Here is a 13,281-nt window from a genome sequence, read left to right as displayed (position 1 = left end):
AAAACCCATCTTACTCTCTACATAGGGTCCATCCCTGGGGTGCTCTCTCACTCTCAAGCCTCCATCTGTGGGTGTAGTTCTCTTCTTGAGAAGGTCCTGCACACGTTCATTATAGATCTCTAAATAGCTGGTGCCAAGAGAGAAACACAAATGCTAAGTTTGATCCAAGATTGCACACCAGGCCACAAAGGCACCGATTAATGAAGGATTTCAGTCTTGATATGTGAATGGCACGACACCAAATGACAACAAAACCAGTTGCTATTCACCGTCTCATATCAAAAGAGATGTGCAGTAGGTTTAAAGCCAAACTGTGCATGTGTTGCTCTGCTTGCACTGCTCTACTTGCACTGGCAATTAATAAACAAACCTATGCAAAGGAGGTTTTGGCAGAGCACTTCAATCAATAATGTGTCTGCAAAAAGCAAAAAGGGACTAGTCTGAGTTGCTGATTCAAAAACAATGCAAGGCAAGGAGCAATTAGGCTTTACGAGAGTGAGCGAGTGATGGAATGGCAGAGCCCATATCCTCTGGACGTAGCAATTCATGTTTTCTGGTACAACACTGAAAACTCAAAAAGGGTCACGATATTAGATGGTTTCTAAATGAATAGAGGCATAGCTGCCGTTATTACAATAACACAGGAAGGATTATTAAGACAGTTACATACTGTGTGATCCCAATTACCATCACCTCCTTACAAATATAAAATGTATGTAGGGATGAATGTGCAGCTACAGTCATAGGTTTCATTCATGGACAAGGGATGGAGACCACGAGCTTAGGACATCTAATCAAGCCAATAAATCGCAAAGCCTCTATACAGTGCCTTGCGAAAGTATTCGGCCCCCTTGAACGTTTCGACCTTTTGCCACATTTCAGGCCTCAAACATAAAGATATAAAACTGTAATTTTTTGTGAAGAATCAACAACAAGTGGGTCCCAATTATGAAGTGGAACGAAATTCATTGGCTATTTCAAACTTTTTTAACAAATAAAAAACTGAAAAAGTGGGCGTGCAAAATTATTCAGCCCCTTTACTTTCAGTGCAGCAAACTCTCTCCAGAAGTTCAGTGAGGATCTCTGAATGATCCAATGTTGACCTAAATGACTAATGATGATAAATAGAATCCAGCTGTGTGTAATCAAGTCTCCGTATAAATGCACCTGCTCTGTGATGGTCTCAGAGGTCCGTGTAAAGCGCAGAGAGCATCATGAAGAACAAGGAACACACCAGGCAGGTCCGAGATACTGTTGTGGAGAAGTTTAAAGCCGGATGTGGATACAAAAAGATTTCCCAAGCTTTAAACATCCCAAGGAGCACTGTGCAAGCGATAATATTGAAATGGAAGGAGTATCAGACCACTACAAATCTACGAAGCCGGCCCGTCCCTCTAAACTTTCAGCTCATACATGAGAAGACTGATCAGAGATGCAGCCAAGAGGCCCATGATCAGTCGTGGATGAACTGCGAGATCTACAGCTGAGGTGGGAGACTCTGTCCATAGGACAACAATCAGTCGTTATACTGCACAAATCTGGCCTTTATGGAAGAGTGGCAAGAAGAAAGCCATTTCTTAAAGATATCCATAAAAAGTGTCGTTTAAAGTTTGCCAAAAGCCACCTGGGAGACACACCAAACACGTGGAAGAAGGTGCTCTGGTCAGATGAAACCAAAATCGAACTTTTTGGCAACAATGCAAAACGTTATGTTTGGCGTAAAAGCAACACAGCTCATCACCCTGAACACACCATCCCCACTGTCAAACATGGTGGTGGCAGCATCATGGTTTGGGCCTGCTTTTCTTCAGCAGGGACAGGGAAGATGGTTAAAATTGATGGGAAGATGGATGGAGCCAAATACAGGACCATTCTGGAAGAAAACCTGATGGAGTCTCCAAAAGACCTGAGACTGGGACGGAGATTTGTCTTCCAACAAGACAATGATCCAAAACATAAAGCAAAATCTACAATGGAATGGTTCACAAATAAACATATCCAGGTGTTAGAATGGCCAAGTCAAAGTCCAGACCTGAATCCAATCGAGAATCTGTGGAAAGAACTGAAAACTGCTGTTCACAAACACTCTCCATCCAACCTCAGAGCTCGAGCTGTTTTGCAAGGAGGAATGGGCAAAAATGTCAGTCTCTCGATGTGCAAAACTGATAGAGACATACCCCAAGCGACTTACAGCTGTAATCGCAGCAAAAGGTGGCGCTACAAAGGTATTAACTTAAGGGGGCTGAATAATTTTGCACGCCCAATATTTCAGTTTTTTATTTGTTTAAAAGGTTTGAAATATCCAATAAATTTCGTTCCACTTCATGATTGTGTCCCACTTGTTGTTGATTCTTCACAAAAAATTACAGTTTTATATCTTTATGTTTGAGGCCTGAAATGTGGCAAAAGGTCGAAACGTTCAAGGGGGCCGAATACTTTCGCAAGGCACTGTATAGAGGCTTTGCGATTTATTGGCTTGATTAGATGTCCTAAGCTCGTGGTCTCCATCCCTTGTCCATGAATGAACTTGGGATTTGGAGCGTTTAGACAGCATTGGATATTAAAAAACTGAATAAAACTAAACTGCCGAACAATGAAAGGTTGAGGAAAAATGTACCACTTCTAAACCGAGGCAGCACATCACCTAATCTCGGCGCTTCCTCCACAGCGCTGTGCAGATATCTCGGAGCTGACTGGGCAAAGACAGCAGTTTTCGTCAGGCTCACTCTGGGTCTGGTTAATTAAGTGTGCTGCTAACTAATAACACTAAATGTAGTTGAACAAAAACTTTATTTGGCCACACACACACACACACACACACACACACACACACACACACACACACACACACACACACACACACACACACACACACACACACACACACACACACACACACACACACACACACACACACACACACACACACACACACACACACACACACACACACACACACACACACACACACACACACACACACACACACACACGGTTGTGGTGGTTGATTAACTCCGCTTTTTGCTGATTATCTCTCATAACGGACTGGATGGGTAGCACAATGCCATGAGTCCATAATGTTTGATTACTCCACATTTTAATTGTGATATTTTGTAATTTAATTCTGAATCTGCAACATTCTCAGGTCAAATAAATTTAGTAGTAGTACAATGTCTTCCTGATGTTGAAGTACACTGTAAGTCAGCTATACAGTGAAGTTGCATATTAAGTGGTTTGGGGTCCTTCTATAAGTAATTTTGGGGTACAATTTGGTTCTGGAGAATGCTGCAAGCAGCAATACCACAGGCCAAGCAATCTGTCCGTTCTAAACAGGCACTGTACTAACAGAAAAATTTAGACTTTCCACAGAAACCGGTACATGCCAGGAATCACAATGCTAGTCCATATCCTTGACGTTCCACTTCCGGGACTGCTCCGGTGCCGCAGGAAATTCCGCCGGATGCATGCATTTTCAGTTTCCTTGCAAAGCGAGACCACATATGCTATCCCAATATTCCCATCCCTTTAACTTTTAATGGCTCAAAATCATAAAATCATGCACCTTCCCAAATGTGTTGAGAATTAGGTTGTGACCGATGAACTAATAAATTAAGCCACACGCTGCTATGGTCACTAAATCTATGATGCGTGTATCAGGAATATCAAAGCATTTTTAATAATCATTATATCCTGTCTACTAGAACTAAACATTTGAATCACATTGTGATTTCATTTTGTCTGCAAGAAAAGGTGATAGTAATACTTTATTTCATGGATGATCACACTTTTTGAAAATGTGTTTGAAAGCAATGTGTAACTCACACCTCTGCTGGGTATTTACCAAAAAAATACAGTACAAATGGGTTATTTATCAAAAGCATCCTGCTGTCATTTTCAAGATATTTAACAAGATAAAAGATCATCAGATTACTCCCAATTCTAGAGTTGAATTAAGCCCACCTAATGTTCAAGCAGCACACATTTCCTTTTTCCTGACTTTAAAGGACTGCATTACAGTTAGGTCATACCATTTTCTGAAGCTATAGGACTGTTCTAGCTAAGTAAAATGAACACCTTTACCTACTTGACCATCATATCTAAATTAATATTAAGACCATACCACTGAACAACAACCAATTAATTTGAAAATGCATTATCTTTGTCATGCTTTGTAACATAATTCTGACAGAATTGTTGCCCTGTGTCACTTCTTTTGGGAGGTCACCATAGAAATAAACAAACATTTTATTTCTACGGTGGTCACAATGCCTTTGGTTACACTCATTAAATGTAGTGCAGTTCTGTGTAACTTTGACATAATGAAAAGCCATGTTTCGGCATATTTTTGAAACATTGTTTCCTGGCCGTTCACAATTGCATCAATGTTTGAAAGTGTAATGATTGCTGTGCAGAAGAAGATATGAAGAAGCTTAACTATATGTATGATGGTTCCTTACCTGACCTCGGTACGGAATGACACGTCATCACTCTCTCTACGAGAGATCTCGCAGAACAAGCCTTCACAGATCCGTGGGATTAAACCTTTATCTTCCTGGCACATTAAAAAGGAGAAGAACATTTTTTTTGCATTTAGAACTTTTAATACAAAATGATAGTGTTACTTTTAAATGACAATTTAATTTTACTCCTCTTATGTTCTCTTAATGTGGGTGTCTATACTATGTCGTGACCACAACTCAGCACATGTAAAGGCAGCTAAACAATATAAATAACAGCTCATCTGACATGGAGTTGCTGAAGCATAAAAGCAATTCCAATCTGAGCTGCATGCCCTCTTGTTTTAATTATAAAGTAACAAATAGTAAGCATTAAGAGCCATATATAATTATCTGGGATGTTGACAGCAGCTTTGCCGATGACCTTGCACAAGTCTCCTGGTAGACAAGCAGAAAGCTCACTAATGTGAAATTTCCATTGCTGTGCAAAGCGAGGAGAAAAAAAGCTGTGGGTTGCTGCCCTCATCACATTTTCTGATTAGTGGGGAGACACATGGAGATAAATGAAGAGACTGATGAGGCTGCGATCAGTCAGTGTCTAATGTGGGGAGGAGTCAGTGCTCTGTGCAAACTACAGTAGGTTAGCACTGCTGCGGTGCTCTGCAATGTTAGCTCTACAGTGTTGTGATTATTGTGACATCCTGGGGGTGTCCCAGAAGATTAAAAGCTCTACTTCACAGGGAAAGTTTGGAAGTTGGAAAATGCCCTACAGATGTTTGTAGGATAGCTTACTGCCAAGATAAATTAAAAATGGCACTCTAACCTTAGTAAGACTAAGAAAGCTGAGAAGGCCTTACTGTGTGACCCATCATGGTGTAAGATTTTCCTGAGCCTGTTTGGCCATAAGCAAACACACAGGCATTGAAACCCTCAAATGCAGAGTTCAGGACATCACACCCCAAGTCATGATAAATCTGAAGCAGCAAAGAAAGGGTTAGTTAAAATATCAGGTAATTGTTCTACACTACAATACAAAATAAAAATTGCAAAATGTTGAAACCGATCAGAAGAATACAGATACCCTCTCCTGGGATATAAATGTGGGTCTTCCTCTGTCAGTTGAATCGTATGAGAAGTCATAACAAAAGGTCTTTCTTCTGTCCTTCAGCTCATCCCCTCGAATATGTGAAGGCTACAATTTAAAATAAACAGCCCACTCTTAATAAAAACGTCAATAACTGCAGCATAGTGGATTTGTTATTTAGTGAGAAAATACCTTGTCAACAGATGTAGACTTCCCCTTCATGTGAATTATCACCTTCGATGATGAGTGCTTTTCTCTGTTGAAAAGTGCACGTGAGTGGCATACGTGTTCATTCCGAGAGAAAATAAAAGCAGTAATTTTACCTACCTTTTGCTCAACGGACGGACTCGGACTGCTACTCGCAATGAAGCCATTTTTTTTTAATCAAAATCACACAAAACACTTACAAAAGACCAGTTCTCTCAGCCTAGTTCTCCTTCTTTGAAAGAGAAGTCTGCCGTTAAGGTATCCGCGTGAACATGCTGCGTATTTCACACCCAATTATCACACCTGGGGCCTGTGCTCACTCTCCCGATGCACTACTCAAACTAGCCACTGGGATGTGTTGCAACTTTTTATTTTTATTTTACTCATTCGCTTTTGATATGCAGCTCTGGTTTTATATGATTTAATAACATAACTGGATATCATATCCACTTATATATCAATCATACAAATGGAAAGAGACTCAACCAAACTTAACGCACTTAATTAAACTGGTACTTTCATCACACCTTATGCGCATATTATGCTGTGAACTTTTGCACATCCAGATTCATATTTTGCACATCCTGCACAAAACCGTACCGCCTTAAACAGTTAGGCTATTGTACATATTTGTCATAGTGTCTTTTACATATTTATTTTGTTATGTTTTTAACTGTTGCAGTACTTTGTTCTATTGCTTATTCCATTTTCATATGTTCATTACATGCACCAAACGCCTTCAGCGCCCGCAATAATAAACGCATTTTGATGTAGGATACTTAGCAAGAACCAGAGGCACGAACGAACGCACGGAAATTTTCAAAGGGAAAATGATGTTTCGCATTTTTCCATGTAACGTGAACACAGCATTGATGTCGATCCACGTTTCCCATGATGCAGTGCGGAAAAGAGACCCGGCGGGGACATTCAAAACTATGGCAGAAGACTCGAATATATTTAAACCAACATCAAACTCCGAAAATACGTCCATTATTAACAACGCAGACAATAAGATAACGAGGCGCCTGTCGTTTTCGTCAGAAAAAGATGTTAGCACGCTGGAGGAACCGAATATGACATGTAAAGTCCTAACGTTACAAAGTGTTCCCGACGACTCAAATTCATGCCGACCGTCTGCGGAAGTCGCCGAACAACTCTCACCACAGGCCGTAAACACATGTTTAAAGACGACAAATGTAATAGAATTGAAAGAAGTCTCCTCTGAACGTGTACTAAGTTCAAAACCGCATTCTGCGAACAACGCGGACAAAGAAAACACCGATGTGCCCTCGACAACCAGCACTCAAGGTAGGTAACAACCGGTTTGGCTAACGTTAACGTTACCCATCATTTCTAGCACGTTTCTGAGATCCAGCCCGGAGGATGAGTGCAATTAACATTAGTTGTTGCATTGTAAACACTGCATTTTCTTTTTAATAGTGGAAAACAAATCCCCCTGGTTGTTAAATGAGTTCTCCTGTTATAATGGTACATGTAGGCTAAGTTTCCAGTTAATATGTTGACACTATTTCTCAAAATACTGCATTTAACATGGACATACTATTCTTAAGTAACGTTAATAAGTTAGTACTGTACTCAGACACAGTTTTGAGGTACTCCGAGTATTGATAATATATACGGTATATAGTTTTTTTTCTCCACTACATTTATTTAATAGCAATAGTTTACAGCTGAACAATTATTCAATTAGCCAAAATGATTAGTCAACAATTTTGATGAAACGATTAGCTAATCGTTTTTAAAGCAAAAGCTTCAACCATTGTCTGACTCCATTGTCTTAATTGTAAGTATTTGTAGCATCTTTCTGTTTATTATCATTGTCAACTGAATATCTTTGCGTTTTGGAAAAAAAATAGACATTTGAAGATGCTGTCTTGCACTCTGGGAAACTGTAGTGGACAGGATTTACTATTCTTAATCTCTAGTTACTACAGACACAGATTTAGCTTATTTTTTGCCTAAAAAACATTAATTACAAAGAAAATATGATTAGGCCAAAACTATCCAGCAGTAGATAAAATTAACTGAATGCTTAAGTGCAGGACCTTTTAATGATAACCGAGTACTTGCTACTTATGCCTAAATAATGAAAACTAGCTAAAATTGAGAAAGACCGGTCAGTTGCTCATCCTAATGACATTGTTCTGGTCCTTATTTGGACAGGTAACACCCAAGAAGAGGACACTTCTGGTCAGAGAAGTTTGCAGGATTCCAGTGTGACTGCCAGTAAACAACATAGTAAGACCGAGGTCAATTCTGAGGTCATGAGAAGAGCGCGGGACGAAGGCCTCGTTAACGTGGTTTTCCCTGGCACTGTAACTCAGGAAGGCTGCTGCCGCTTCGTCAGCGAGATCCTCAAGTGCATTCTCTATCAGAGGCAGCAACTACCCATGACGTATGACCAGCTGGTGTACTCCCAGAAGAAACAGCAAGCCTCCATGCAGGTGAATAGGGAAAATGTGTGTGCACATCAAATGTTCATAAATAAAGAAATGCTGTGGATTTGAGATGCTGAATGTTTTTGCTTTTCAGGATAAAGACATAGTCAGTCGGAGGCCGGTGCAGTCTGCAGACATGGACTGGCGCAAGTGTCAACAGACCCTTCAGGAGCTAGAGGAGGTGCTGCAGCAGCTGGAGGTGCTTTTTTCCCTTAGCAGGGTGCCTCGTGTGCTGCTGCTAATGGGTGGCTCCCTCATCCTCCCCAAAGAGCTGTATGAGATCAACATGGAGGCTCTGGTATTGGCCGGTGGAGATCAATGTCTGCGGGTGTCCTCATGCTTAAGGCAGCTCTTCCGCACTCTTTTTGTGGCTGACCTTTTGTCTGACAGCAGACCTGTTCGCTTAATGCCCACCACAGTCTTGGCACTGGCGCACAGGGATTGCGGTGTAGGTTGGTTCCGACCTAAACTACAGTTTAAAGTGCCAAACCGTGTAAAGAACCAAATTATTGCTCTGTCTACTGACCCCAGCACCTGTAAGGAACAAAGGGCACAGGGGTCAGACTGGCAGGATTATGTGTGGTTTCAGGCACCCATGACTATCAAGGGCTTTGGCAAGTGACCCAAAACATCGGGGAGCACATAGTCTGAAATTGGGGTTTGTATACTACAAATACATTTTAATGGTGGTTCAAGTGCATTTTGAACTTGAATTTTGAATTGAGCTGTCCATTTTAATGAATTATGAGTTAATTGTTTTCTACTTGTGATTAAAAGTATGCCACTTAAAAAAAAAGTTGGTTTATTAACACAAGCAGTATGGTGTTTTATACCTATATCTTCTGAAATACTGAATGTGTTGTCAAGAGGTTTTGTTGGCATGAACTTTGTTGGCATAAATGAAACATTTTGTATTGTTTATATTTAAGAATGTTTTACTTCACTAATTTTTAAGGACCTTAAACACAGAACAACACATGTAATATAGTGCAATATATTTTTAATGAGCATAACTTGAAAGGTTTAATGCATTGTATTGCTTTCTTTAATCCAATCTTTGGATACATTTGAGTGCCAGTATCTGTATATACGTTTTAGATTTATTAAAACCTGGAGATAATTTTTTATTATTCAGTGCTGCAATTTTAGAGGCAATCAAGCAATGAGATGTATTGTAGTGTGAAAACAATCTGCATTTGGAATGATCAATCAAAATCAAACACAAGGGCAATAATAGGTCTGAGAGTGCATCAACAGGTTCAGAACTCCTCCACTTTTTTGACAAACTGGACAATATCGTTGGCTAGCAGCTGGGGCTCCTCAAAGGCAGCAAAGTGACCACCTCGTGGCATGAAAGTGTAGGAGTAGATGTTTCGATACCTAATTTGTGCCCATGTCTTAGGGCAGTGCATCAGCTCCCCAGGGAAGGCGGCAAGTCCAGTGGGCACAAATATCCCTGTCCTAAAACAAAAGAGGAAACTTAATCAGAGTTCTAACATGATAGGATAATAAGGTGGTCAAATCTGTAACACAAAAGTCGTCATAGTTTTGACAGTATAACAATTTGGCCACATACTTTGCATCCACTCGATTGTCAGGATTAGTCTTAAAGTTCTCTTTGTAGAAGCGCATGGAGGAGACTATGGAGCCTGTGGTCCAGTAGATCATGACATTTGTCAAGAGGTCATCCAGGCTGAATTTCCTGTTCAGATGAAGACAGCAACAATCACATACACCTTGTTGAATCCATCATATCAGTTGTTTTTTTTCCTTTTTCAAAAAGGCAAAATTGAATTCCCTCTTGTACCTCTCCAGCCCACCATCCACCAGACCTCTGTTCCTTAGATCAGTCCAGGTGGAGAACTTCTCCAGAAGGTAGGCCGCCAAGCCTACAGGAGAGTCGTTCACTCCACAGCCTGTACACCCAATTTAAAATATATTAAGAGCTGAAATAAAGGTACACTGAGATTACAAAATACTAGGAGCGGGTTGCTTGTTTCATATGGTCTGTCTTTGATCTGTCAACGGTGTCTGTAAGATCATCATAATCTTTTTCTTGGGTTTTGTATGTTCCCACCTGCAGTGTCTGGTTTAGTGGCTTGGATGTGCATGTAGCCGGTTTCCCTCAGGATGTCCCAGACATTTTTCTCAAAGAAAGGGAACAACCGGCGAACATCTTCCCGACTGAAGCCCACCAGGAAGGGCAGATAAGGACCAATCATGAGGGAGAACATCACTTTGAACCCCTTTGTTGATATAAACATGTTTAAGTGGAGACCTTTCACGCACCTGGAAAAGATTACAAAATAAATGTCAATTTTACCTACGGTTATACTGTAGGTCTCACACAACACTTTGTGTTGACATGGTGGCTTAGATGGAAAAAAAAAACAGCATGATGTCAGAGTAGATAATTACAGTAGGTTGGGAAATGCATTATGGCAACCCAAAAGTGTTGGGACAGAAGTGACCATTTCAAAAAATGTGCCCAGTGTAAATGACACCTATGGTTTGCTACATTTTAAATCTGTATTAAGTGCCAATTTAGAGCTATAAATTGAGGTTTTATCACATGTATTGCTCCAGCATCCAGGAATTTGTAGTGTCAGTAGTATTTGTCACTTGCACACCGCAAGCACTTCCACAATTTAAGTAAGAATGTTACAATGCTCCCTTTTTAAAAAACAAGTGGGTGGTGGACAATCCACTGCAGTGATTACTTGTGGTATGTAATGGCTTGTTTTGCTGTCTTACTGAGGCTTCATCTGTGCCATGTTGGTGGTGATGAGAGAGCCCCAGTCACCTCCCTGCAGATAGAACTTGGAGAATCCTAAACGCTCCATCAGTGTCAGGAAAATTCGGGCAGCAGCGAGACTGTCGAAGCCTGAAAAGATACAGGAAGCACATCTGTAAAACATCTGCTGCTCAAGCTGTAAAACATACATGCGGGTCTTTAGAATGATCTACCTTGTTTATGAGGGGCTTCTGAGAAACCATAGCCAGGGATGGACGGGCATATGACCTCAAACGCGACACCATCCTGGTTCTCTGTAAGAAGTGGCAGAATCTTGTAGAACTCATAGAAGGAGCCAGGCCAGCCGTGAACGAGCATAAGTGGCAGAACCTTCTGATTCTCACGGTGTGGTGGTCGCACGTGGATGAAGTGCACGTCCAATCCTGCATTAAAGCAAAAGCATTGGCGTGAAAAGAAAATAGTGTGTTGACTGATTATTGGCCAAATTTCCAAATTATTATTCTAAAGCAAAAGAAAACCCTGTTGATTCATCTTGAGGCTGTGAGTACCTTCTATTTTAGTTTTGAAGTGCTGAAACTTGTTAAGCACTGCCACTTGCTTTTTCCAGTCAAACTCGTGTCTCCAATAGGACACCACTTTCTTGAGATATGTGGAATTGAAGCCATACTGGAAGCAGCTATCTTCTAAAGGATCAGCGAAGCGGGTTCTGTCAATGCGCTCATGAAAGTCCTGTTGAATAAAAGCACTGTTGATTACTTCACATAAACATGTTGCTGTCTTATTATTGGTGCTTTAAATTTGGTAATTGGTGAGGAAAGTTTAACAGCTCAAAAGGACCTCAATCTCTTTATCTGAGGTTTGCACTTTAAAGGGATAGATTTTATCATCCTCTGACAGTGGCTTCTCTCCTGCTCCCCACCATCCTTCACCAAGAGGAATACTTTTAACTTGTCTCCTTTTGTGCACTATGTATGCCACCAGTAGTCCCCCTGCTGCCACAGCTGAGCCTATTAGGAGCTGCCGTTGGACGGCATCCAAGCTACAGAAAGTTCCCCTGCAAAGTGAAAACAAATATAGAAAAACTCATTGGAGGTAAAATACAGCTCTAATATTAGGGTACAAATATATCTCGATAAAATCTGAGTATCAGTAGTAAAAGCCTACTTACTTAAAAACCTGAAGTCTTTGCATTGCGCAGTTCCAAAGGTGAGCGGCTGCCCTGTCAGACCCTCACTAGGACAGAGGTAAAACCAATGGGTAAAACCTGTATTCATTTTCCGCACCGCGCTTCGAAAGTTGTATACAATAACGTCAAACTGCAACCAACGTGCATTTCAACATACCTTATTTGCCTCCTGTTAAGTGTGCCTTCAGACAACGTAAGAATGTCTGCAAATGGAAGGGGCAACTACGGGATTTAGCGGTGTACAAAACGAACACACCCGCGATTGGCTGCGTGGCAAACATAAAACCCAACAAATCCAAAGTGCCAGATCTCGCGAGAGTTTAGCCCTGAGACAGAAACGGAGGCCTGTACTACGAAGCAGGATTTGGCGTTAACGAGCTAATTTAAGGCTCAACCCAGGATTTTCTGTACTACGAAGGTGGATCAGTTGTTATCGGGTTCAATCGCTGTGGTAACTCATGCTGAACACCTAACCTGGTCGGGAGCAGGTTAAGTTGGAGATCAGAGATCAACTGGTGTAAAAGCACCGCCTACTGACCAATCAATACTCGATTGATAAGCGCTCACCGTTCTTAAAGAAGATCAGGCGGAGCTTCGGTGGCAGAGGGAGAGAGAGAGAGAGAGAGAGAGAGAGAGAGAGAGAGAGAGAGAGAGAGGGGTGCGCTCATAAAAGTTAAAACATTTACATTTATTTTTTTTAGAGACCAACAACCCCGTTAACATGGGTATTTTTATGAAATATAGCCTATATATTTTAATGGGAGGGAATTACATATCGGCTTCTTGAGCCGTGTGTCGCCAATGCGCACATCGGTTTGAATTATGTTTTTATATGTTTTATTTGCTCTAACGATCGCTTCCCACTGCCAGGGTTGCAACTGAAATAATAGGCTAAAGCAACGACAGTTTATGGAAAGCACAAGTGTAATGATGGTCAGATCTTGGTCCTGACTGATGAGGAAGTGATATTAATAAGCGTTGTGATTTAAACATCTACAGCGGCTATTTATTTTATTTTTTGCCAGCTTTCCTTCCTGTTTTAGGAAGCAGCGACTGTATCGCGTTATGCCTGTAAAACCGTGTCTGTGTTCTTCATATTTATGTAGAATTATAGTTTGCTCTTCTTGTTTAAA

At 40.9% G+C, this 13,281-nt stretch overlaps 3 protein-coding genes across 3 annotated transcripts in view; 1 reads left to right on the top strand and 2 right to left on the bottom strand.

Annotated features, from left to right (window-relative positions):
- kif16bb (kinesin family member 16Bb) overlaps positions 1–6,659 on the bottom strand; it is a 28,635-nt gene extending 21,976 nt beyond the window's left edge. Inside the window, exons 1-6 of the mRNA XM_039784014.1 lie at positions 5,869–6,659; positions 5,734–5,797; positions 5,539–5,649; positions 5,315–5,431; positions 4,458–4,552; positions 15–127 (exon numbers count right to left, since the gene is read on the bottom strand). Of these exons, the coding sequence (XP_039639948.1) occupies positions 15–127; positions 4,458–4,552; positions 5,315–5,431; positions 5,539–5,649; positions 5,734–5,797; positions 5,869–5,915 (547 nt within the window). The 5' untranslated portion in view covers positions 5,916–6,659. The remainder of the gene's footprint in view (positions 1–14; positions 128–4,457; positions 4,553–5,314; positions 5,432–5,538; positions 5,650–5,733; positions 5,798–5,868) is intronic.
- Positions 6,657–9,421, top strand: LOC120548066 (MAD2L1 binding protein). Its single transcript, XM_039784016.1, has 3 exons — positions 6,657–7,056; positions 7,933–8,213; positions 8,302–9,421. Exons 1-3 carry the CDS (start codon positions 6,684–6,686, stop codon positions 8,827–8,829), a joined length of 1,182 nt encoding a protein of 393 aa, XP_039639950.1. The 5' UTR covers positions 6,657–6,683; the 3' UTR covers positions 8,830–9,421.
- Positions 9,191–12,569, bottom strand: ephx5 (epoxide hydrolase 5). The gene is made up of 10 exons (XM_039784015.1): positions 12,306–12,569; positions 12,131–12,195; positions 11,800–12,016; positions 11,511–11,691; positions 11,175–11,384; positions 10,962–11,091; positions 10,285–10,496; positions 10,015–10,123; positions 9,784–9,909; positions 9,191–9,668 (listed from the first exon to the last, which is right to left on the bottom strand). Exons 2-10 carry the CDS (start codon positions 12,151–12,153, stop codon positions 9,467–9,469), a joined length of 1,410 nt encoding a protein of 469 aa, XP_039639949.1. The 5' UTR covers positions 12,154–12,195; positions 12,306–12,569; the 3' UTR covers positions 9,191–9,466.
- Between the last annotated feature and the right edge of the window lie 712 nt (positions 12,570–13,281).

This window comes from Perca fluviatilis, chromosome 19 (assembly GCF_010015445.1).
Source record: "Perca fluviatilis chromosome 19, GENO_Pfluv_1.0, whole genome shotgun sequence".
Lineage (NCBI taxonomy): Eukaryota > Metazoa > Chordata > Actinopteri > Perciformes > Percidae > Perca > Perca fluviatilis.
This window is presented reverse-complemented; position numbering and strand designations above follow the sequence as displayed.